The 25,165-nt window shown below is 52.2% G+C and overlaps 1 protein-coding gene across 1 annotated transcript; it reads right to left on the reverse strand.

Annotated features, from left to right (window-relative positions):
• Positions 1 to 2,787: 2,787 nt before the first annotated feature.
• GPR162 (G protein-coupled receptor 162) lies at positions 2,788 to 19,443 on the reverse strand. The gene is made up of 4 exons (XM_029581289.1): positions 18,643 to 19,443; positions 14,857 to 15,046; positions 4,908 to 5,092; positions 2,788 to 3,715 (listed from the first exon to the last, which is right to left on the reverse strand). Exons 1-4 carry the CDS (start codon positions 19,441 to 19,443, stop codon positions 3,176 to 3,178), a joined length of 1,716 nt encoding a protein of 571 aa, XP_029437149.1. The 3' UTR covers positions 2,788 to 3,175.
• Positions 19,444 to 25,165: the final 5,722 nt, after the last annotated feature.

The raw sequence follows: 25,165 nt of genomic DNA on the forward strand, positions 1-25,165 counted from the left end.
CCCCGAGACCTGTCTCTTACCCTCAGGATACGTGTAACCCCCCGGACCCTGAGGATACAGTGTAACCCCCAAGACCTGTCTCTTACCCTCAGGATACAGTGTTACCCCCGAGACCTGTCTCTTACCCTCAGGATAGATTGTAACCCCGAGACCTGTCTCTTATCCTGAGGATAGAGTGTAACCCCGAGGCCCATCTCTTACCCATATGATAGAGTGAAAAACCAGGAGACCTGTCTCTTACTTCAGTGATAGAGGACTCACCATAAGAGCTCTCCCTTTCTCTCTCTCTCTGTCCCTGAGGACACAGCACTAATCCAAGACATTCTGCGTGGAGGCCTCTCTTCCAGGCCGGGGAATGCATGTCCTACGTGCACTCTCTTACCCTGAGGATGAAGTATTCCCCTTTGCCCGGTGTATTCTTGTGGCTGCTGCTGACTGGGACAGAGGGTGGGGCTGTATCCCAGCCTGGGCTCCTTGCTGTACAGGTGCGACACGGTTCGCTGTCCCTGCTGGCACTGGATGCTCCTTCCTTGGCTCAATGACCAGAGGGAGTGGATGGGGATCCTCCTCTGTTTCCCTGTACCTAGGGAGCGCCTGCATCTCCCCGGATCTCCTTTCCTCCTGCGTGAGGTCTCCTAATTCTTGCTCATCTGTCTGTCTGTCTGTCTCTTTACCCACCCCTTCCTTGGGCTTTGTTCTGTCCCCTCTCTCTCTCCCCCCTCCCCGGGAGTCTGTATCTTTCTCTCTGTCAGTTCTCTGTTTATTTTCTCTCCGGTTTCCTCTAGCACAGAAACAAAACAGGAACACGGAAGCAGTTAACTACTCTGCCCCACCTTCCTAGCACATTCCTCCCCAGAGACCCACAGGTTGCCTTGGAACTGGAAGCTGAAAATAGGCACAAAAGCAGAAAGCCTACTTTACTCTAGCACTGAACGGAGCATTAAAAAAGACTCCAAGATCTTTGCAAAATTCAGAGAGCGCAGGGGCTGAGAATACCAGAGGAGACTCCAGCAAAATGCAGAGAGCACAGGGGCTGAAAATACCAGGGGAGGCTCCAGCAAAATGCAGAGAGCGCAGAGGCTGAAAATACCAGGAGAGATTCCAGCAAAATGCAGAGAGCGCAGAGGCTGAAAATACCAGGAGAGATTCCAGCAAAATGCAGAGAGCGCAGGGGCTGAAAATACCAGGGGAGACTCCAGCAAAATGCAGAGAGCACAGAGGCTGAAAATACCAGGAGAGATTCCAGCAAAATGCAGAGAGCGCAGAGGCTGAAAATACCAGGAGAGATTCCAGCAAAATGCAGAGAGCGCAGGGGCTGAAAATACCAGGGGAGACTCCAGCAAAATGCAGAGAGCACAGGGGCTGAGAATACCAGAGGACACTCCAGCAAAATGCAGAGAGTGAGGGGCTGAGAATACCAGGGGAGACTCCAGCAAAATGCAGAGAGCGCAGGGGCTGAAAATACCAAGGGAGATTCCAGCAAAATGCAGAGAGCGCAGGGGCTGAAAATACCAGAGGAGACTCCAGCAAAATGCAGAGAGCGCAGGGGCTGAGAATACCAGAGGAGACTCCAGCAAAATGCAGAGAGTGCAGGGGCTGAGAATACCAGGAGAGACTCCAGCAAAATGCAGAGAGCACAGGGGCTGAGAATACCAGAGGAGACTCCTGGAAAATGCAGAGAGTGAGGGGCTGAGAATACCAGAGGAGACTCCTGGAAAATGCAGAGAGTGCAGGGGCTGAAAATACCAGAGGAGACTCCAGCAAAATGCAGAGAGCGCAGGGGCTGAAAATACCAGAGGAGACTCCAGCAAAATGCAGAGAGCACAGGGGCTGAAAATACCAGGGGAGACTCCAGCAAAATGCAGAGAGCGCAGGGGCTGAAAATACCAGGGGAGACTCCAGCAAAATGCAGAGAGCGCAGGGGCTGAAAATACCAAGGCAGACTCCAGTAAAATGCAGAGAGTGCAGGGGCTGAGAATACCAGAGGAGACTCCAGCAAAACGCAGAGAGTGCAGGGGCTGAAAATACTAGGGGAAGACTCCAGCAAAATGCAGAGAGTGAGGGGCTGAGAATACCAGAGGAGACTCCAGCAAAACGCAGAGAGTGCAGGGGCTGAGAATACCAGAGGAGACTCCTGGAAAATGCAGAGAGTGCAGGGGCTGAAAATACCAGGGGAGACTCCAGCAAAATGCAGAGAGCGCAGGGGCTGAAAATACCAGAGGAGACTCCTGGAAAATGCAGAGAGCGCAGGGGCTGAAAATACCAGAGGAGACTCCTGGAAAATGCAGAGAGTGCAGGGGCTGAAAATACCAGGGGAGACTCCAGCAAAATGCAGAGAGTGCAGGGGCTGAAAATACCAGAGGAGACTCCAGCAAAACGCAGAGAGCGCAGGGGCTGAGAATACCAGAGGAGACTCCTGGAAAATGCAGAGAGTGCAGGGGCTGAAAATACCAGAGGAGACTCCAGCAAAACGCAGAGAGTGCAGGGGCTGAAAATACCAGAGGAGACTCCTGGAAAATGCAGAGAGCTCAGGGGCTGAAAAATACCAGAGGAGACTCCTGGAAAATGCAGAGAGCGCAGGGGCTGAAAATACCAGAGGAGACTCCTCGAAAATGCAGAGAGCGCAGGGGCTGAAAATACCAGGGGAGACTCCTGGAAAATGCAGAGAGCGCAGGGGCTGAAAATACCAGGGGAGACTCCAGCAAAATGCAGAGAGCGCAGGGGTTGAGAATACCAGGGGAGACTCCAGCAAAATGCAGAGAGCGCAGGGGCTGAGAATACCAGAGGAGACTCCTGGAAAATGCAGAGAGTGCAGGGGCTGCTTTTTCTGGGTCTCTCTTTGCGTCTGATTGTTGCGCCTCTCTATTTGCTGGCAGTGCCAGCATCAGGAAAGGTATCTGGGTGTGTAGACAGATTTTACATGGAGCTCAGACGCACTCTCCTGCTCACATTTTATTGACAGTTTTCATCTCTGCTCTTTCTGGCTTTTTAAGGGATGATTAACAGGGGATTGTGGGTTGTGGTTGGGAGGTGGGGGGTGTGTGTGTGGGAGAGGTTAATCTCCAGATTCATCCACACTCTCTTTTCCCTGTTGCCTGAGCACATGGATCCCCCTTCTGTCTGCCTGCGGGCCCTGCCCTGCCAGGCTCTGCTCGCCCTGAAAATGTTCAGTCTCCTAAGTCCTGGAGCTTAGCAGTTCAGCTCGGCGAGTCCTAAAGGGGGAGAGATCCTGGGAGTCTGCTCTGGCCCCCCGAGGGTGTCTGCATGGGGGCCGGGTCCTGGCGGGGGAGGCTTCGTGGGGCTGATCGGTGGCAGTGTCCGTGAGCGAGCAGCGCCGGGCAGCGCCAGCCTCTCTCTCTGGCCCAGGGCCGAGTGACATCCGGCGCTCTTCCCGGGGCGTGGGCTGGGGCCGTGGCCGGCGTGGGCTGCCTGCCGGCGTGGGCAGCGGGGTGTCGTCGATGAAGGTGGTGATCTCATCCCGGAAGAAGAAGGCGTCCCCCGGGCTGCCTCGAAGTCCCGCTTCCAGGAACTGGCGCAGGCTGGCGAGGCTTTCGTCGGCTTTCGGGCGCCGCGGCCGCTGGTAGTCCAGGAGGTCCCTGCTGGAGCCGGGGCTCCTGCGGATGTCGTCCGATGAGGGCCACTTCTGAATGAAGGGGAGCGTCCTGCTGGGGAACATGTCGCTCTCGTCGTGTGACATCCGGCGAGACAGAGGTGCCTGAAACCGAATGAAAACATTTGTGAGGGGCTGAGACAGAGAACTGAACATCTCCAGGGGATCGGGACAGAGGGAGGCTGCAACAGCGCAGGACGGGATGGGGCACCGTGTAACACACTCAGCTTATGCTTTGTGTTGTCAGAAAAGTTACAAATATGCACAAGAGACACCTGGAAATCTCCTGTCAGACACATCTGAAGCAGTGCTTCCATGGTATGCAAATCTATCTCATGCATATTCATTGTGGCTAGCCTGAAATCCTGACTGGCCGGGCGTGCTCCCAGCACTGGGATGAGAACTCCCATCCAGTATCTATGGACCTGCACGGAGTCCTGCAGCTCTGACGGCTTCCCACACGAGGGCGCCATTGCTCCATCCAGTATCTATGGACCTGCATGGAGTCCTGCAGTTCTGACGGCTTCCCACACGAGGGCGCCATTGCTCCATCCAGTATCTATGTGCCTGCACGGAGTCCTGCAGTTCTGACAGCTTCCCACATGAGGGCGCCATTGCTCCATCCAGTACTATCTATGGACCTGCACGGAGTCCTGCAGTTCTGACGGCTTCCCACACGAGGGCGCCATTGCTCCATCCAGTACTATCTATGGACCTGCACGGAGTCCTGCAGTTCTGACGGCTTCCCACACGAGGGTGCCATTGCTCCATCCAGTATCTATGGACCTGCACGGAGTCCTGCAGTTCTGACGGCTTCCCACACGAAGGCGCCATTGCTCCATCCAGTATCTAAGTGCCTGCACGGAGTCCTGCAGTTCTGACAGCTTCCCACATGAGGGCGCCATTGCTCCATCCAGTACTATCTATGGACCTGCACGGAGTCCTGCAGTTCTGACGGCTTCCCACACGAGGGCACCATTGCTCCATCCAGTATCTATGGGCCTGCACGGAGTCCTGCAGTTCTGTCGGCTTCCCACACGAGGGCGCCATTGCTCCATCCAGGATCTATGGACCTGCACGGAGTCCTGCAGTTCTCACGGCTTCCCACACGAGGGCGCCATTGCTCCATCCAGTACTATCTATGGACCTGCACGGAGTCCTGCAGTTCTCACGGCTTCCCACACGAGGGCGCCATTGCTCCATCCAGTATCTATGTGCCTGCATGGAGTCCTGCAGTTCTGACGGCTTCCCACACGAGGGCGCCATTGCTCCAGGGTGGCTTGGCTTTCACTCTCACCTGCTGTCGTTGCACTTGTAGGTAGTGGCCCCGCTCTCCCGGGACCAGCGGCCCTTTCAGGGGCAGCAGGAACTTGCTGTCATGGCCATCGGCAAAGGGCGGGACACGGCTCCCATTGGTCGTTCCATTGGAGTCAAAGCGAACCTCACAGAACCGGCGTTCAGTGTAATCCCCAGGGGCCATCTCTGCCGGGAAGTGGGGAGGGAAGAGAAGAGCAGGTGAAGAGAGCGCTGAGGACGTATACAGTACAGATAAATAGATAGATAGTTACCCCCCCCCACACATTCTCAGGGGGAAATCGCAGCCCCCTCCCCTGCCTGAAAACGCCCACCTTACCCAGGGTCTCCGTCCTGTGATGATGCACCAGACACGACAGGAGTAGCGACCATACCCCACCCCCCCACTGCCAGCCCGGCATGTGTCCCAGTCCCATGCACCCCGCGCCTGCACTCCACCCTCCCGACAGACAGAGGAGAGGGGGCTCTCTTGATTTCTCCCTAGCCTGGAGTCCGCACTTTGCAGACCCTTCCCTGCAGGCACCTTCTGCAAGCTCAGCTGGGCTCTGCTGGGCGGCTTCTCACTCATCTTCCTTGGCGCTGAGTTGCAGTTTTGGATTTTCCCCTGCTTGACGCAAGGGGGGGGGAGAGGATCCCAGGGAAGTACTGAGGTCTTGGGGATGCCTAAGCAGGTCCCCCTCCTGCCTAGGAAGGTCGGGACTCCCCCGCCCCTTAAAGAAGGGACAGCAGCAACCGGAGAAGAAGAAAGAAGGATTTTCTACAGATTTTACCCTCGAGGTTTGGGGGGGGGGGGGGGGGGAGTAGAAAATGTTGGCCTTTCAGCACAGACATTTTTCCAGGAAAAGCCCCTGGCATTCCGGGAGCTCTCCGAAGAGGGACTTACAAATATTTATATCTATTCACACGTCTAGTGCCTGCAGAAAGTCTGCACCCCCTTCTAGAATGTTCCCTTGTCTAACCTGGAAGTAAAGTGCATTAAACCAGTGCTTGTTCCATGGAGCCATGGATCCTACCCCACAACTGCCAGGAGAAAAATACATCCCAGAATTCTGTACAACATGAAAACCCGGACGAGCAAGGGCAGGAATGCTAAATCTGTAAAGCTCTGGAGCCCCCAGCTGTCCTGAAAGGCACACGGCTCTCACCTGCGTTCAACCTTCATCAGGCGTTATCTCATGCAGGCAAGGAATACATCATGAAAGCAATATCAAGAAATGAAATGTCAGCTCTGGGATGAGGGGGATAGGCCCAGTCACCTGATGGAGGAATTAATTCACCACTTATCTAACAGATTTCTATACCGCTTATAGCACTTCAAGCCAATAACAATCTCAACATCCATGAAAAGCTAAAATGAAAAAGTTAAAATCATAATCAACTGATAAAACATGATCTGAACATGCCAGAAAGTGACTTAATACATAAAACACGAGCCGCGAGCACCATAAGCTCAGGAGAACATTATCTAAGCAGTGACTTATTGCAGTGCCAGCATTTTACAAGATAACTTCAGATAACATCTTTGGAAGCTCAGTCTCTCAGTGCTGGGCCTTGATCTGTTCCCTAAGTTTTGGGAGCTTTGATGTGTCCTAGCAAACATGAGAAATCCATTCTCCTCTTTCATGCAATGTGAACGCTTTACAGGAAGGGTTTTCAGCCTCTGAGCCGAGGCCCCTGGTAGGCTGAGACCTTTCCAAGGCAGCGTCACATACGGAAGGTGCTAAACCTTTCAAGCCCTACAAAACCCACAGAATTTGAAATCTGAGGCACCATGCGCTTGGCAGCCCAAACAGGCGTGATGTGGTTTCTAATGGGGGCGGCAGAGATGAGGCAAAGCTGCAAAGGCGAGTGCAGGGCCAGAGCGTGGAAAGGCAGTATAAAGTCACCGAGCCCTCCAGCATCCCTTGCAGCAAGCTCAGGATGGTCATTGGGAGTGGGAGATGGAAGCCCCCATCAGGTCTCTGTGTACAGGAGGCCACCAGGAGGCTTCCAGGAATAGCCCTCATCGGCACAGCGGCTTTTCCAACACCTGAGACCTAACTGCTGAAAGTAGCAGCGCTGGCTCTTATGAAGAAGGGTTTTGCTTAGGATCAGGAAATATCAGGCCCTGCTGGGTTGCAGATTTGCTCCTGGAGACGGTCTAACCATACGTGTGGGGACGCAGGCGTTGCTAGCCTCTCGGCTACTCCTCCACAGCATCCTGAGTCCCATATGGCTGGAGTTAGTCAAAGCTGGCAGGAGAATGTTTTCTGAGGCTGGCTCTGTGTGAGGGAGCAGCGCTGAGCTTTCAGCAGACATTTTCAGCCCTGAATCTGCTGATCCTCTGTGTGCCCTCAGCTTAATGTAGCTAGAAGAGCAGAGTTTTATCTTGCTGTCTAATTTTTATGAATATTTTCATGTCTTACCTGATACCTAATAGCTGGGGCTATCATTTCTTAAATAAACAAATAAAATAATATACATGATCTATTTGCACTAAGGGAGGGATCGATAGATGAGCATTAGGGAAGGTAACATGAGATTTACTGTGCACGCTGATCATCAGAGAAGGATGATTTTGGATGTATGAATCAGAAAAGGGCTTATAGGCGCTATCACCTCGATGGATAGAAAGTTGACAATCAGAAAACTCTTTTAACATATAAAGTAATACAGTCACATAGTAATACAGTCACATAGTATTAACATATATAGTAATACAGTAATATAGTAATACAGTCACATAGTAATACAGTCACATAGTATTAACATATATAGTAATACAGTAATATAGTATTGTCGGCAGAGAAAGACCAAAGGCTCCATCCAGTCTGCCCAGCAAATTTCTTTTGGTAGTAACTGCCGCTCCGTGCAGGTTACCCCCATGTTTCTGTTAAGGGTAGTAACTGCCGCTCCGTGCAGGTTACCCCCATGTTTCTGTTAAGGGTAGTAACTGCCGCTCCATGCAGGTTACCCCCATGTTTCTGTTAAGGGCAGTAACTGCCGCTCCGTGCAGGTTACCCCCATGTTTCTGTTAAGGGCAGTAACTGCCGCTCCGTGCAGGTTACCCCATGCCTTCTGTTAAGGGTAATAACTGCCGCTCCATGCAGGTTACCCCCATGTTTCTGTTAAGGGCAGTAACTGCCTCTCTGTGCAGGTTACCCCATGCCTTCTGTTAAGGGTAATAACTGCCGCTCCATGCATGTTACCCCCATGTTTCTGTTAAGGGTAGTAACTGCCGCTCCTTACAGGTTACCCCATGCCTTCTGTTAAGGGTAGTAACTGCCGCTCTATGCAGGTTACCCCCATGTTTCTGTTAAGGGTAGTAACTGCCGCTCCTTACAGGTTACCCCATGCCTTCTGTTAAGGGTAATAACTGCCGCTCCATGCAGGTTACCCCCATGTTTCTGTTAAGGGCAGTAACTGCCTCTCTGTGCAGGTTACCCCATGCCTTCTGTTAAGGGTAATAACTGCCGCTCCATGCATGTTACCCCCATGTTCTGTTAAGGGTAGTAACTGCCGCTCCTTACAGGTTACCCCATGCCTTCTGTTAAGGGTAGTAACTGCCGCTCCATGCAGGTTACCCCATGTTTCTGTTAAGGGTAGTAACTGCCGCTCCATGCAGGTTACCCCATGTTTCTGTTAAGGGCAGTAACTGCCGCTCCATGCAGGTTACCCCCATGTTTCTGTTAAGGGCAGTAACTGCAGCTCCGTGCAGGTTACCCCATGTTTCTGTTAAGGGCAGTAACTGCCGCTCCGTGCAGGTTACCCCCATGTTTCTGTTAAGGGTAATAACTGCCTCTCCGTGCATGTTACCCCCATGTTTCTGTTAAGGGTAATAACTGCCTCTCTGTGCAGGTTACCCCCATGTTTCTGTTAAGGGTAATAACTGCCTCTCCGTGCAGGTTACCCCCATGTTTCTGTTAAGGGTAGTAACTGCCGCTCCGTGCAGGTTACCCCCATGTTTCTGTTAAGGGTAGTAACTGCCGCTCCGTGCAGGTTACCCCCATGTTTCTGTTAAGGGTAGTAACTGCCGCTCCGTGCAGGTTACCCCCATGTTTCTGTTAAGAGTAGTAACTGCCGCACCGTGCAGGTTACCCCCAATGCCTTCTGTTAAGGGTAGTAACTGCCGCTCGGTGCAGCTTACCCCCATGCCTTATATTAAGGGTAATAATATTTACAAGTGAAACCAAGCAACTGTCAAACCCATAACAAAATTACTGCAATTTATGATGTGAACATGCACATGCAGACAACTTTAAAGGAGGCCAGTTTTTGCAGTTCAGATAAATATGTTGGAAGAAAGATCCAACAGAAGAAAATAGGATAATGCATAAACGCTGGCAAGTTAAATGTAAGACATTGATAAGACAGGCTAAGAGAAAATTTGAAAAGAAGTTGGCCGTAGAGGCAAAAACTCACAGTAAAAACGTTTTAAAATATATCCGAAGCAGAAAGCCTGCAAGGGAGTCAGTTGGGCCGTTAGATGATCGAGGGGTTAAAGGGGCACTTAGAGAAGATAAGGCCATCACGGAAAAATTAAATGATTTCTTTACTTCGGTGTTTACTGAAGAGGATGTTGAGGAGGTACCCGTAATGGAGGTTTTCATGGGTAATGATTCAGATGGACTGAATCAAATCAAGGTAAACCTAGAAGATGTGGTAGGCCTGATTGACAAACTGAAGAGTAGTAAATCACCTGGACCGGATGGTATACACCCCAGAGTTCTGAAGGAACTAAAAAATGAAATTTCAGACCTATTAGTAAAAATTTGTAACTTATCATTAAAATCATCCATTGTACCTGAAGACTGGAGGATAGCAAATGTAACCCCAATATTTAAAAAGGGCTCCAGGGGTGATCAGGAAACTACAGACCAGTTAGCCTGACTTCAGTGCCAGGAAAAATAGTGGAAAGTGTTCTAAACATCAAAATCACAGAACATATAGAAAGACATGGTTTAATGGAACAAAGTCAGCATGGATTTACCCAAGGGAAGTCTTGCCTCACAAATCTGCTTCATGTTTTTGAAGGGGTTAATAAACATGTGGATAAAGGTGAACCGGTAGATATAGTGATACTTGGATTTTCAGAAGGCGTTTGACAAAGTTCCTCATGAGAGGCTTCTAGGAAACGTAAAAAGTCATGGGATAGGATGGCGATGTCCTTTCATGGATTGCAAACTGGTTAAAAGACAGGAAACAGAGAGTAGGATTAAATGGGACAATTTTCTCAGTGGAAGGGAGTGGGCAGTGGAGTGCCTCAGGGATCTGTATTGGGACCCTTACTTTTCAATATATTTATAAATGATCCGGAAAGAAATACGACGAGTGACATAATCAAATTTGCAGATGATACAAAATTGTTCAGAGTAGTTAAATCACAAGCAGATTGTGATAAATTGCAGGAGAACCTTGCGAGGATGAAAGATTGGGCATCCAAATGGCAGATGAAATTTAATGTGGATAAGTGCAAGGTGATGCATATAGGGAAAAAATAACCCTTGCTATAGTTACACAATGTTAGGTTCCAAACTAGGTGCTACAACCCAAGAAAGAGATCTAGGTGTCATAGTGGATAACACATTGAAATCGTCGGCTCAGTGTGCTGCGGCAGTCAAAAAAGCAAACAGAATGTTAGGAATTATTAGGAAGGGAATGGTGAATAAAACGGAAAATGTCATAATGCCTCTGTATCGCTCCATGGTGAGACCGCACCTTGAATACTGTGTACAATTCTGGTCGCCGCATCTCAAAAAAGATATAATTGCGATGGAGAAGGTACAGAGAAGGGCGACCAAAATGATAAGGGGAATGGAACAGCTCCCCTATGAGGAAAGACTAAAGAGGTTAGGACTTTTCAGCTTGGAGAAGAGACGGCTGAGGGGGGATATGATAGAGGTGTTTAAAATCATGAGAGGTCTAGAACGGGTAGATGTAAATCGAAAGACTAGGGGGCACTCCATGAAGTTAGCATGTGGCACATTTAAAACTAATCGGAGAAAGTTCTTCTTCACTCAACGCACAATTAAACTCTGGAATTTGTTGCCAGAGGATGTGGTTAGTGCAGTTAGTGTAGCTGTGTTTAAAAAAGGTTTGGACAAGTTCTTGGAGGAGAAGTCCATTACCTGCTATTAATCAAGTTGACTTAGGGAATAGCCACTGCTATTAATTGCATCAGTAGCATGGGATCTTCTTAGTGTTTGGGTAATTGCCAGGTTCTTATGGCCTGGATTGGCCACTGTTGGAAACAGGATGCTGGGCTTGATGGACGCTTGGTGTGACCCAGTATGGCAAGTTCTTATGTTCTTATGTTGTAGAGAAAAGATTTGGTGGTACAGGCAAAAGATCTCTTTAGTCATTTTAAATCAAGAGAGCATGTGACAAAGAGCCTGTGTGTGTGTGTGTGTGTGTGTGTGTGTGTGTATGACTGAGCATGTGAGAGAGGTATGAGCTTGTGAGAGAGAAAGCATGGAGAAAGTTTGTATGCAACAACCCCCTCCTCTCTCCCTGCTAATCCATGGCAATCTCAGATCATCTGTAAATGAAAAGTTCCAGGTATGGACAGCTGGGGATTTTTTTTTCTTATTAGTTTTAATTATTGGGTGATATTTGATGTATCAACTATTTTGAAATATGTTATTGACTTTTGGAAATGGATAAAGATATGAGTTTCTAATTATTGGATGTTCTATCCATCAGCTGTTTTGAAATATTTAACATTTTTATTAGCATGGTTCTTCTATTTATGATTTATGCTTCTTGATTTTATTGTTTGATGTTTTATGAGGGATGGTGCTATTTCAGTTTTAACCACAATGGATCAAGTGTAGCGCAATTCCAGATAAGGATCCTTGGGCTTCAAATGAAGCTTCAGTCAGTATAATGGTGTCGGAGCGACATTTGTTTCGCTTCTATACACCTGCCTGTTGACAGTTGTGTGGCTTGTTACCCATTATACTGACTGAAGTCTCATTTGAAGTCCAAGGATCCTTATCTGGAATTGTGCTACCCTGGATCCATTACGGTTGCTTCAGTGTGTGTACCACTTCTCTCTTCCAGCTTTAATTTTGCAGGGTATTTCTGGTTTTTTACATTGTTGCACTGCATACAGTCACTCTGGCTTGTTGTGCTTTCCAGTTCAGTTTTTGTCTGCAGGTTTCTGCTCACACTTTTCAGTCTCTCTGTTAGGAATTCGGCGAGGGTCTGTCTGTGTTCGCTGAGGTGCTCTGCTAGCTTGTAGTTTCTGTGTGGGGATATTGTTGCACTGCATACAGTCGCTCTGGCTTGTGGTTTCCAGTTCAGTTTTTGTCTGCAGGTTTCTGCTCACACTTTTCAGTCTCTCTGTTAGGAATTCGGCGAGGGTCTGTCTGTGTTCGCTGAGGTGCTCTGCTAGCTTGTAGTTTCTCTGTGGGGATACTGTTGCACTGCATACAGTCGCTCTGGCTTGTTGTGCTTTCCAGTTCAGTTTTTGTCTGCAGGTTTCTGTTCACACTTTTCAGTCTCTCTGTTAGGAATTCGGCGAGGGTCTGTCTGTGTTCGCTGAGGTGCTCTGCTAGCTTGTAGTTTCTGTGTGGGGATATTGTTGCACTGCATACAGTCGCTCTGGCTTGTGGTTTCCAGTTCAGTTTTTGTCTGCAGGTTTCTGTTTACACTTTTCAGTCTCTCTGTTAGGAATTCGGCGAGGGTCTGTCTGTGTTCGCTGAGGTGCTCTGCTAGCTTGTAGTTTCTGTGTGGGGTATTGTTGCACTGCATACAGTCGCTCTGGCTTGTTGTGGTTTCCAGTTCAGTTTTTGTCTGCAGATTTCTGTTTACACTTTTCAGTCTCTCTGTTAGGAATTCGGCGAGGGTCTGTCTGTGTTCGCTGAGGTGCTCTGCTAGCTTGTAGTTTCTGTGTGGGGATCTATAACAGCCTGGTTTGGTCTGTTTTCTTCAGAGGAGGTGTATTGGTGTTTAGTGCCTGGTGTATTATTTGCAATGTTGCCTTTTCCTAGATAGGACTGAATGCTGGCAGTTAGTGCTGCTTTGGTACGGGAGGTGTGTAGTGTACTGTCTTGTAATTGTAATTCCGTTTACTCGTGGCCTTTTGAGGGACAAGCCTACATGTAACATGCACTACCACAGGCCTAATCCCATACTGGGTCCGAGTGCCTTTTTTCTTTTACTTGTTTTGCAGGGTTTTCTAGTTAGCACCAGAGCAGTGCATGTAAATATAATGATGAGGTACATATTCAAAAGCCACCTAGACGGATAACAGGAAGTTAGCCGCCCATTTAAAAAGCTTATCGGGATAAATTCTAGTCATTCCTGGGGCTGGAGGAAGGCACGCTGGGGAGGAGCAGTCATATCTGGCTAACTCTATCTTATCCGGGTACATTCAGCGCTGAATATCCCAGTGAAGTTAGACGGATATGTGTATCCAGCGAACTTAATTAGCCGCTCAGTGGCTGAATGAATATTCAGCCCGATATTTTTAGCTCAGAACGGCCCTTTCCATGTAAAATGTGAATAATCTTTAATTGTGTGTGGGGAGGGCGTGACTGGGAGGGGGCGTGACCGGGGGGCCCATGCCTGCAGGGTTCTGAAGGGAGCCCGGGTGCACGACTTCCAGCCCAGGACTGACTCTGCAGTGACTGGCACCAGAATCTCTGTTCTGGTTCTGATTACTCTGGAGCTGGAAGAGACTGCTGGGTGAGAATAAAACTCGAAGGCCCTCCAGTTAGCAGAGTCTCCCAGCTCGTGGTGTGGGGTGTTGTGCTCAGGATGACCGTGGGTGCCACATGGCCTGGCCACGGCTCTGCTGCGCGTTGATGTCTGGCGAAGAAAGCACTCAACAGAGGCAACGCCGAGGAAGTGGTGGAAACCACGTTATCGACGGTGTTGCAATAAACTGAGGGAGATATTTGGAGGACTGTATTTTAAAAAGGTTTGTAAAAGTTATGACAGCAGATGATCTGCCGGCCGGGTAAGTAATTCTGGGTTAGATTTATGTTCCCTGCACATATGTAGCACATTGGAGAGCCATAGGGATGTTGAAATTATTGTGAGAGCATTGTCTGGGCACAGACTGAGGAAAGTATAAGCCATGCACTCTTCATATGAGTGTGAAAGACCATAAGATTAGGAATTTATATGCAATCTATTAATACAAATTGTGGAGGAACGAATTCAGGACTACATAATAATACGACTGATTGCATGTCTACTCTGCTCTGTATACTTGGACTTGTGAAATTCATTTAGATAATTTATCCAAAAATTACCCAGAATGGCGAGGGTAAGTGTTAGACGTGCTAGAGCCGTGCACACCTTTTCTGTCTGTTTACAGACTCAGAAAATGTTAGGATTTTGGCATCTTTTCTGTCTGTAGAGGAATTCTTCATTTTAATCCTGTTTTTTGGGGGCTGGTAAGAAAACCCACCTTGCGTCCTGTTTGAAATGTGCAGGGGATGCTGGAGCTGCGCAGGAAACAGATTTCTGTTCTGACAAGCAGAACCTTTTGGCCCGAATGCTAAGCGTTACACAGCGCATGGCCCAGAGAACCCAGGCGGTGTCATCGTGCACTTACAGCCCAGTCAGTAAAATAATATCACAGTGATAGGAAAGATACAGCTCACTCAACCCACAGCACAATCAAAGCTTATATCCCATCAAATCCAGCTCCTAAAATCCCCTTCACTAATCCATACCTGAACCTTTTCTCCAAAAACAAAGCTGGACCTCAATGCAAATGAAAATCGGTGGCAGGACCTGACGAATACTGTCCAGCAGCCTGACCGAGCTTGAATGCTTAAGAAAACAAATCCAGGTGTGCCCAGCTGCTGAGAGCTGCTCCACAGACTCATAAACCCGGAAAACACTTCCCAGCACATGCAGGGCTGAAACGCGGATCCGATAAACCTGGAAAAGGTTCCAAGCCTGATTCTTGTCCCATCCTGCACTCCCACTCTCACCTTCATCTGCATCCTCCTCTGATAGGATAGCCAAGCACTGCTCCCACACCGTCCGCACGTCGGCACGGTATCTCTCACAGGACCAGACGAAGGAAGGAAGCAGTAAGGTCTGCACCATGGAGCACCACAGAACACACAGAACCATCCAGGTGGGGGCGCTGTTGTACTTCAGGCTAACGAAACTCACCACCTGAGGCCAGAGAAACAAGAAATGGTATGAATACATCTGTCCAGCCATAGAGGGTTTGTATCCCTGCGCCCAACCCCTGATCCCTCCAGTCCTAGAGGTGCCAGGCTCTGTATCCCTGCTCCCATCCCCTGATCCCTCCAGTCCTAGAGGTGACAGGCTCTGTATCCCTGCATCCATCCCCTGATCCCTCCAGTGCTAGAGGTGACAGGCTCTGTATCCCTGCTCCCATCCCCTGAGCCCTCCAGTCCTAGAGGTGACAGGCACTGTATCCCTGTGCCCATCCCCTGATCCATCCAGTCCTAGAGGTGACAGGCTCTGTATCCCTGCGCCCAATCCCCTGAAGCCCTCCAGTCCTAGAGGTGACAGGCATCTGGATCCCTGCTGCCCATCCCCTGATCCCTCCAGTCCTAGAGGTGACAGGCTCTGTATCCCTGCAGCCCATCCCCTGAATCCCTCCAGTCCTAGAGGTGACAGGCTCTGTATCCCTGCTCCCATCCCCTGATCCCTCCAGTCCTAGAGGTGACAGGCTCTGTATCCCTGCACCCATCCCCTGATCCCTCCAGTCCTAGAGGTGACAGGCTCTGTATCCCTGCACCCATCCCCTGATCCCTCCAGTCCTAGAGGTGACAGGCTCTGTATCCCTGCTCCCATCCCCTGATCCCTCCAGTCCTAGAGGTGACAGGCTCTGTATCCCTGCTCCCATCTCCTGATCCCTCCAGTCCTAGAGGTGACAGGCTCTGTATCCCTGCTCCCATCCCCTGATCCCTCCAGTCCTAGAGGTGACAGGCTCTGTATCCCTGCTCCCATCCCCTGATCCCTCCAGTCCTAGAGGTGACAGGCTCTGTATCCCTGCTCCCATCCCCTGATCCCTCCAGTCCTAGAGGTGACAGGCTCTGTATCCCTGCGCCCATCCCCTGAGCCCTCCAGTCCTAGAGGTGACAGGCTCTGTATCCCTGCGCCCATCCCCTGATCCCTCCAGTCCTAGAGATGACAGGCTCTGTATCCCTGCTCCCAACCCCTGATCCCTCCAGTCCTAGAGGTGACAGGCTCTGTATCCCTGCTCCCATCCCCTGATCCCTCCAGTCCTAGAGGTGACAGGCTCTGTATCCCTGCTCCCATCCCCTGATCCCTCCAGTCCTAGAGGTGACAGGCTCTGTATCCCTGCTCCCATCCCCTGATCCCTCCAGTCCTAGAGGTGACAGGCTCTGTATCCCTGCGCCCATCCCCTGATCCCTCCAGTCCTAGAGGTGACAGGCTCTGTATCCCTGCGCCCATCCCCTGAGCCCTCCAGTCCTAGAGGTGACAGGCTCTGTATCCCTGTGCCCATCCCCTGATCCCTCCAGTCCTAGAGATGATAGGCTCTGTATCCCTGCTCCCAACCCCTGATCCCTCCAGTCCTAGAGGTGACAGGCTCTGTATCCCTGCTCCCATCCCCTGATCCCTCCAGTCCTAGAGGTGACAGGCTCTGTATCCCTGCTCCCATCCCCTGATCCCTCCAGTCCTAGAGGTGACAGGCTTGGTATCCCTGCTCCCATCCCCTGATCCCTACAGTCCTAGAGGTGACAGGCTCTGTTTCCCTGCTCCCATCCCCTGAGACCTCCAGTCCTAGAGGTGACAGGCTCTGTATCCCTGCTCCCATCCCCTGATACCTCCAGTCCTAGAGGTGACAGGCTCTGTATCCCTGCTCCCATCCCCTGATCCCTCCAGTCCTAGAGGTGACAGGCTCTGTATCCCTGCTCCCATCCCCTGATCCCTCCAGTCCTAGAGGTGACAGGCTCTGTATCCCTGCTCCCATCCCCTGATCCCTCCAGTCCTAGAGGTGACAGGCTCTGTATCCCTGCTCCCATCCCCTGATCCCTCCAGTCCTAGAGGTGACAGGCTCTGTATCCCTGCACCCATTCCTGATCCTTCCAGTCCTAGAGGTGACAGGCTCTGTATCCCTGCTCCCATCCCCTGATCCCTCCAGTCCTAGAGGTGACAGGCTCTGTATCCCTGCTCCCATCCCCTGTTCCCTCCAGTCCTAGAAGTGACAGGCTCTGTATCCCTGCTCCCATCCCCTGCTCCCTCCAGTCCTAGAGGTGACAGGCTCTGTATCCCTGCTCCCATCCCATCCCTTGATCCCTCCAGTCCTAGAGGTGACAGGCTCTGTATCCCTGCTCCCATCCCCTGATCCCTCCAGTCCTAGAGGTGACAGGCTCTGTATCCCTGCACCCATTCCTGGTCCTTCCAGTCCTAGAGGTGACAGGCTCTGTATCCCTGCTCCCATCCCCTGAGCCCTCCAGTCCTAGAGGTGACAGGCTCTGTATCCCTGCGCCCATCCCCTGATCCCTCCAGTCCTAGAGGTGACAGGCTCTGTATCCCTGCCCCCATCCCCTGAGCCCTCCAGTCCTAGAGGTGACAGGCTCTGTATCCCTGCCCCCATCCCCTGATCCCTCCAGTCCTAGAGGTGACAGGCTCTGTATCCCTGCTCCCATCCCCTGATCCCTCCAGTCCTAGAGGTGACAGGCTCTGTATCCCTGCTCCCCATCCCCTGAGCCCTCCAGTCCTAGAGGTGACAGGCTCTGTGTCTCAGATTGTTGACTTCTTTGCTGTTCTGAGGTGGATTCAGATTTGCTGAAAAATCATTTTTTTCTGATAAAATGGACTAATTGGCTTCATTTACTTCTTAATTGAATTAAACGTAATTTATTGAAGGAACTGGAAAGGGAATTAATTACTTTCAGTTACTGGTTAAAATCCGTGAGTGAAAGCTGGGATTTGAGCCCCTGTGAGAGAGACAAAGCAGAGAAGTCAGGAGAAACTCAGGGAGAGGCAGAGACAGAGAGAAAGAGGAAGAGTAAAGAAGGAGCAGGAAAAACTGCGCCTAATCCTGGGGAAAGAGGAGAAACAGCAGCGAGAGCAGCAGAGTCTGTGGGATCCTGCCCCCGGGCCAGAACCTGGATCTGAGCGGAGACAATCCGGACCAGCACCAGAACCTGGATCTGAGCAGAGACAATCCGGACCAGCACCAGAACCTGAGCAGAGACAATCCGGATCAACACCAGGATTTAAACAGAGACAATCTGGATCAGCACCAGGATTCAGGATCTGATCAGAAATAATCTGGACCAGAATCCAGGATTTAAACAGAGACAATCTGGATCAGCACCAGGATTCAGGATCTGATCAGAAATAATCTGGACCAGAATCCAGGGTCCAAGCACAGGCAATTCAGACCAGCACCAGACCCCGGGATCAGAGCACACACAATTTGGACCAGCACCAGAACCCCGGAGCTGTCCCTGTTACTGTCCTTTCGGTACTGGGTAATTTTATCCTGCATTTTAGAATTTCTTCCTCTTTGGGGGAAATGTTCTGGGATTTGTGGGAGCTTCTCGCTGATTTCAGAGAGAAAGTACCCGCGAGGAGGGATGGACCATGCTGGTCGTTCTGTGCATTTACTCTATTACCTGAGGGAATGAGGCATCTGGCTAGGAGCCCACGCGCTGTATTAGCCGCTCAGAGGAGGAGAGGGCTCCCCCTGTATTACAGAAGAGACCCAGGACCCTGAATCTGAGAGAGGGGCAGAGACAGAGAGAGAGAGAGAGAGTGCTCACCAGAATTGGGAGTCCCGTCAGGGTGTCGTACAGGAAGACGATGGCCCCGATCAGGTTTGTTGTCTGCATGGATATCTTGAGGGACTCGGAGCCATCCAGCGATGACCTCCTCTTGCCGTAGGCGTCCTCCACCACGATGGTCGGCACGGTGAAGGCATTGCGGGTGGCACGGCGGCCCCTGCCCCGGGCACAGAGGGCATGGTAGAAGGTGATGGTCATACACACCAGGCCCATGACGATGCCGCCCAGGAGCAGGAGGCTGAAGCAGACCCCAAAGCCCAGCCCGATCTTGCTGACGATGAACTGACAGCCGCGGGCGTAGTAACGCTCACTGTTGTCGTGCCAGCCGATGGAGGGCAGCGTGGACAGGATGAAGGACACCATCCAGATGCCCATGATGGCATGCAGGGCTTGCTTCTTGGTGTTGCTCAGGCGGTAGTTGACGGGCCAGCGGACCATCCACATGCGGTGGTAGGAGAGGGAGGCCACCGTGAAGCAGGTGGCCAGGGCCAGGGTGTAGTAGGTGGACACAAAGACCTTGCAGATGCCCTCGTTCCAGTCATAGTCCGAGGCCTCCTTGCGCAGCTGGATGACGGAGAACATGGTGAGGGGGATGGCAGCCATGAGGATGTGGGTGCCCGAGAGGAAGCAGAGCAGCAGCTCCAGGGGTTTCCGCTTCTGTTGCTTGGCAGAGATGCTGAGGATGGTCCAGGCGTTGGCCAGGAGGGAGAGGGCCCCACAGGCCAACCAAGAGAGGCAGTTATTGTGGAAGGTCTTCTCCTCTGGACTACGCTGCTGCATTTTACACAGGGGGGGCAAGGAGAGGGGGTGGTGGGCCACCACCGCACAGATCAGCAGAGCAAGCGGGGGCACTGGGGCAGCTCCCGGCACTGGCCCGACCTGGGCTTCTGTAGCCCCTTGCTGCAGCCACTGGGAAGGGTCTGGGGTCCTGTGGGTGGCAGCATCATCCCAGGGAAAACACAGACTCCATGCCCACCTCCCCTCTGGTGACTTCCAGGCTGGACACCAGGGAGAGTGGGGGGGACAGGTCGGAGGAAGGGAACAGCAGCTGGGGCCAGGGTGAGGGAGCGGTCAGAAGAGACTGAAACTGGGGGTCAGGATGGGGAGGTGCAGAGGGAGACTGCGGCTGGGGAAAGGTGAGGCTGAGGAAAGCAGGGCAGAGGAGATGTAGAAAGAGAGACTGCAGCTAGGGAGCAGGATAAGGGAAGTGCAGAGGGAGACTGCGGCTGGGGAAAGGTGAGGCTGAGGAAAGCAGGGCAGAGGAGATGTAGAAAGAGAGACTGCAGCTAGGGAGCAGGATAAGGGAAGTGCAGAGGGAGACTGCGGCTGGGGAAAGGTGAGGCTGAGGAAGAGCAGGGCAGAGGAGATGTAGAAAGAGAGACTGCAGCTAGGGAGCAGGATAAGGGAAGTGCAGAGGGAGACTGCGGCTGGGGAAAGGTGAGGCTGAGGAAAGCAGGGCAGAGGAGATGTAGAAAGAGAGACTGCAGCTAGGGAGTAGGATAAGGGAAGTGCAGAGAGAGACTGCGGCTGGGGAAAGGTGAGGCTGAGGAAAGCAGGGCAGAGGAGATGTAGAATGAGAGACTGCAGCTAGGGAGCAGGATAAGGGAAGTGCAGAGGGAGACTGCGGCTGGGGAAAGGTAAGGCTGAGGAAAGCAGAGCAGAGGAGATGTAGAAAGAGAGACTGCAGCTAGGGAGCAGGATAAGGGAAGTGCAGAGGGAGACTGCGGCTGGGGAAAGGTGAGGCTGAGGAAAGCAGGGCAGAGGAGATGTAGAAAGAGAGACTGCAGCTAGGGAGCAGGATAAGGGAAGTGCAGAGGGAGACTGTGGCTGGGGAAAGGTGAGGCTGAGGAAAGCAGAGCAGGGGAGATGTAGAAAGAGAGACTGCAGCTAGGGAGCAGGATGGGGAGGTGTAAAGGGAGCCCACGCTGGGGCAAGAATCAGAAGAGACTGCAGCTAAGGAGCAGGATAAGGGAAGTGCAGAGGGAGACTGTGGCTAGAGAGAGGATGGGGAAGGTGTCTGAGGAGACTGCACCTGAAGGTGGGAGAAGACAGGATCTGAGAAGCATAGGAGATTTAGCTGGGGGCTGCCTCAGGGAGATCCTCTGCAGTCTCTCTTCTCTCTGGAAGGTGGGATGAACTGACTCAGACAGGGAGCAGGGAGGGAGTGCGCAGATTCTGGGTGCTAGAAGTCACGTCTGTCCCTGTGGAGAATTGTCAGTGATGAGACATCACCTCCCTGCAGAAGAGAAATGACCAGAGTGAGTGGCGCATTGTATGTAAAGGACATCACATGAGTGACCTCTCGCACCCTGTCTGTCTCAACAGAATGGGATAGGCAGAGAAAGAGACATAGCAGGAGATTGATGGGGAGCAGAGAGAGTGCTGGGGGAGGGACGGGGAGAGAGAGCAGTCACACTGGTCCTGATAGGTGTGGAGAGCTCATAGACCCTTCTGCAGATGGAGGAGTAGAAGGATACTGCCCCCTACTGCCAGGACAGGGAGTGGGAGGGGTCCAGAGAAATATATTCTCTCTCTTCTACCCCACCACTGCCATCTCTCTCACTCCCACCCCTTCCCCTCCTCCATCTCTCCTCACTACCTTCCCCTTTCTCACTCCCCTCACCACCGTCTCCCCTCACTCACTCTCACCCCGTCTCCCCTCACCACCTTCCCTCCTCCATTGCCCCTCACCACCCGCCCCTCCCCTCCCCTCTCTCATTCCCCTCACCACCCTCCTCTCCCCTTCCCTCTCTTTCCCTTCACCACCCTTCTCTCCCCTCCCCTCTCTCATTCCCTTCACCACCTCCTCTCCCTTTCCTCTCTCATTCCTCTCCCCTCCCCTCTCACTCCCACTCCATCCCCTCCTCCATCTCCCCCACCCTTCCCTTCCCTCCCACTCCATCCCCTCCACCATCTCCCCCACCCTTCCCTTCCCTCCCACTCCATCCCCTCCACCATCTCCCACCACCCTTCCCTCTCACTCCCACTCCATCCCCTCTTCTATCTCCCTCCTCCATCTCCCCTCATCACACTCCCCTCCCCTCTCACTCTCACTCCCACCCCATCCTCTCCTCTATCTCCCCTCACCACCCTCTCATTGCCACCCCAACCCCTCCTCACCACCCTCCCCCTCCCCACTCCCACCCCCTCCTCCTCACTACACTCCCTTCTCTCACCCCCACCCTATCCTCTCACTCCATCTACTTTCCCTTGCCTTCTCTCTCACCCTCCAATACTTCCTCCATCTCCCCTCTTCCTTCCACCCCTCCCATCTCCCCTCACACCAACTTCCTATCTCCACCCCTCCTTCATTCCTCCACCTTTCCATCCCTATCCTCACTACTCACCTCTTCTTCCCTCCCTCGTTCTCCTCCTCCAATCTCTTCCTATAATCATTTCCCCCTCCTTAATCCTACCTCTTCCCTAACTCTGCTTCCATCCTGATCACTATTCCCTTTACCCTAACACATAATCCTTTCCCCACACCTCTCCCTTTATCTCCTTCCTTACCTCACCTGCCCTTCCCTATTCATTTCCTCATACAAATCTCTACCTTTTCCACTCCACCCTGCCCCTCCTTCTGCTCACCTTTCCACTCTCCCTCACCACTTGCTCATTGGACATCCTTCACCTCCGCCCCCTCCCCAGCCCTCTCTCCCTGCCTCCCCTCATTCTTCCTCTCCTTATGTCCCTTCAGGCAGACTTGAAACAAAGACCCTGAGAGGGGTGGGAGAGGATGGATTCTGAGACCCGACCTCCTCCAGAGAGAAGCAGGATTCAATGGAGGACAAAAGCAGAGAGAGAGAAACGGAAGGATGGAGCGCGACAGGAAGAAAAGATGGAAGGATTCATGCTAGGAAAGGGAGCGAGAGGGAGAGGTACCTACCTCCTGGTTACAGCTGCCATGGAGACCAGAGCATCTCTCTCTCTCTCTGCGCACTGCTCCTACGCCTCTCCCCCTCTCCCGTGCTGTCTCGCGGTCTCTCCTCCTGCCTCTCCCTCTCCTAGCCCAGAGGAGGAAGCAGGGGAGAGGAAGGGGGCAGAGGGGATGAGATCAGTCTCCTCCCCATGCAATCACCCCTGGAGGGAGTGATGGGAGGGAGAGACAGGAGTCAGAAGGGGAGGTAGCATATTTCATAGACACACTAATGTGCAGGAGAGAATCCTCTCCCCTCCAGAGCAGAATTAAATTATTGGGGGATTTAGCAAACCCTTTTTGTTCTATTTCAGTTCATGCTTTTATTCACCTGGGACTGATAGGAAAGGTGTGCAGGCATGCATGTGCATGTTTGTGGGTGCGTTTACACATATGAATGCCCATACAAACTCCTTAAATGGTTTTTACCCATGGGACCTTTGCCAATGATCAAAGCAGAAGTAGGGGTGTAATTCACCCTCAGGAGCATTGCTGCAGTATAAGAGAAAAAGATGTCTGCCTTCAGCTAACACTCTGCCCTAAAGCTACCCACTGTCACCAGCCAACACTTTTTCACATACCTCCTGATAGCAGCCAACACCCTCACACCTACCTCCCGACTGATAGCAGCCAACACCCTCACACCTACCTCCCGACTTATAGCAACCAACACCCTCACACCTTCCTCCCGACTGACAGCAGCCAACACCCTCACACCTTCCCCCAACTGATGCCATCCAACACCCTCACACCTACCTCCTAACTGATAGCAGCCAACACCCTCACACCTACCCCCCCAACTGACAGCAGCCAACACTCTCACACCTACCTCCCGACTGAGAGCAGCCAACACTCTCACACCTACCTCCCGACTGAGAGCAGCCAACACCCTCACACCTACCCCCCGACTGACAGCAGCCAACACCCTCACACCTACCTCCCGACTGATAGCAGCCAACACCCTCACACCTACCCCAACTGACAGCAGCCAACACCCTCACACCTACCTCCCAGATGATAGCAGCCAACACCCTCACACCTACCCCAACTGACAGCAGCCAACACCCTCACACCTTCCTCCCGACTGACAGCAGCCAACACTCTCTAACCTACCTCCCGATTGATAGCAGCCAACACCCACACATCTACCTCCCGACTAACAGCAGCCAACACCCTCACACCTACCTCCCGATTGATAGCAGCCAACACCCTCACACCTACCCCCCAACTGACAGCAGCCAACACCTTCACAGCTACCTGACTGACACCAACCAGCACCCTCACACTTCCCCCCCAACTGATGTCATCCAACACCCTCACACCTACCTCCTGACTGACGCCAGCCAACACCATAACACCTACCCTCCCAACTGACAGCAGCTAACACCCTCTAACCTACCTCCCTACTGACAGCAGCCAACACCCTCACACCTACCTCCCGACTGACAGCAGCCAACACCCTCACATCTACCTCCTAACTGATAGCAGCCAACACCCTCACACCTACCTCTCGACTGATAGCAGCCAACACCCTCACATCTACCTCCCGACTGATAGCAGCCAACACCCTCACACCTACCTCCCGACTGATAGCAGCCAACACCCTCACACCTACTCCAGCTGACAGCAGCCAACACCCTCACACCTTCCTCCCGACTGACAGCAGCCAACACTCTCTAACCTACCTCCTGATTGATAGCAGCCAGCACCCTCACACCTACTCCAACTGACAGCAGCCAACACCCTCACATCTACCTCCCGACTGACAGCAGCCAACACCTTCACACCTACCTGACTGACACCAGCCAACACCCTCACACCTCCCCCCCAACTGATGCCATCCAACACCCTCACACCTACCTCCTGACTGACAGCAGCCAACACCCTCACACCTACCCCCCCAACTGACAGCAGCCAATACCCTCTAACCAACCTCCCTACTGACAGCAGCCAACACCCTCTCACCTACCTCCCAACTGACACCAGCCAACACCCTCATACCTACCTCTCAACTGATACCAGCCAACACCATTACACCTAACCCCCCAACTGACGCCAGCCAACACCCTCTCTCCTATCTCCTGACTGACACCAGCCAACACCCTCTCACCTACCTCCCGACTGACAGCAGCCAACACCTTCACACTTACGTCCTGACTGACGCCAGCCAACACCTTCACACCTTCCTCCCGACTGACAGCAGCCAACACTCTCTAACCTACCTCCCGACTGATAGCAGCCAACACCCTCACACCTAGCTCTTGACTGAAGCCAGTCAACACCCTCACACCTACCTCCCGACTGACACCAGCCAACACCCTCACACCTACCCCCCCCAACTGATAGCAGCCAACACCCTCTCACCTACCTCCCGACTGATAGCAGCCAACACCCTCACACCTAGCTCTTGACTGAAGCCAGCCAACACCCTCACACCTACCCCCCCAACTGATAGCAGCCAACACCCTCTCACCTACCTCCTGACTGATGCCAGCCAACACCCTAACACCTACCTTCCAACTGATAGCAGCCAACACCCTCACACCTACCCCCCAACTGATGCCAGCCAACACCCTCTCTCCTACC

Source organism: Rhinatrema bivittatum, chromosome 16 (genome assembly GCF_901001135.1).
Source record: "Rhinatrema bivittatum chromosome 16, aRhiBiv1.1, whole genome shotgun sequence".
Lineage (NCBI taxonomy): Eukaryota > Metazoa > Chordata > Amphibia > Gymnophiona > Rhinatrematidae > Rhinatrema > Rhinatrema bivittatum.

Coding starts and splice junctions, on each gene's coding strand:
- GPR162 (XM_029581289.1), bottom strand. CDS start 19,443: ATGCAGCAGCGTAGTCCAGAGGAGAAGACCTTCCACAATAACTGCCTC. Junction 15,047..18,642: donor TGACGGGACTCCCAATTCTG/GTGAGCACTCTC, acceptor CTCTGGCCTCAG/GTGGTGAGTTTCGTTAGCCT. Junction 5,093..14,856: donor AGAGGAGGATGCAGATGAAG/GTGAGAGTGGGA, acceptor ACTTCCCGGCAG/AGATGGCCCCTGGGGATTAC.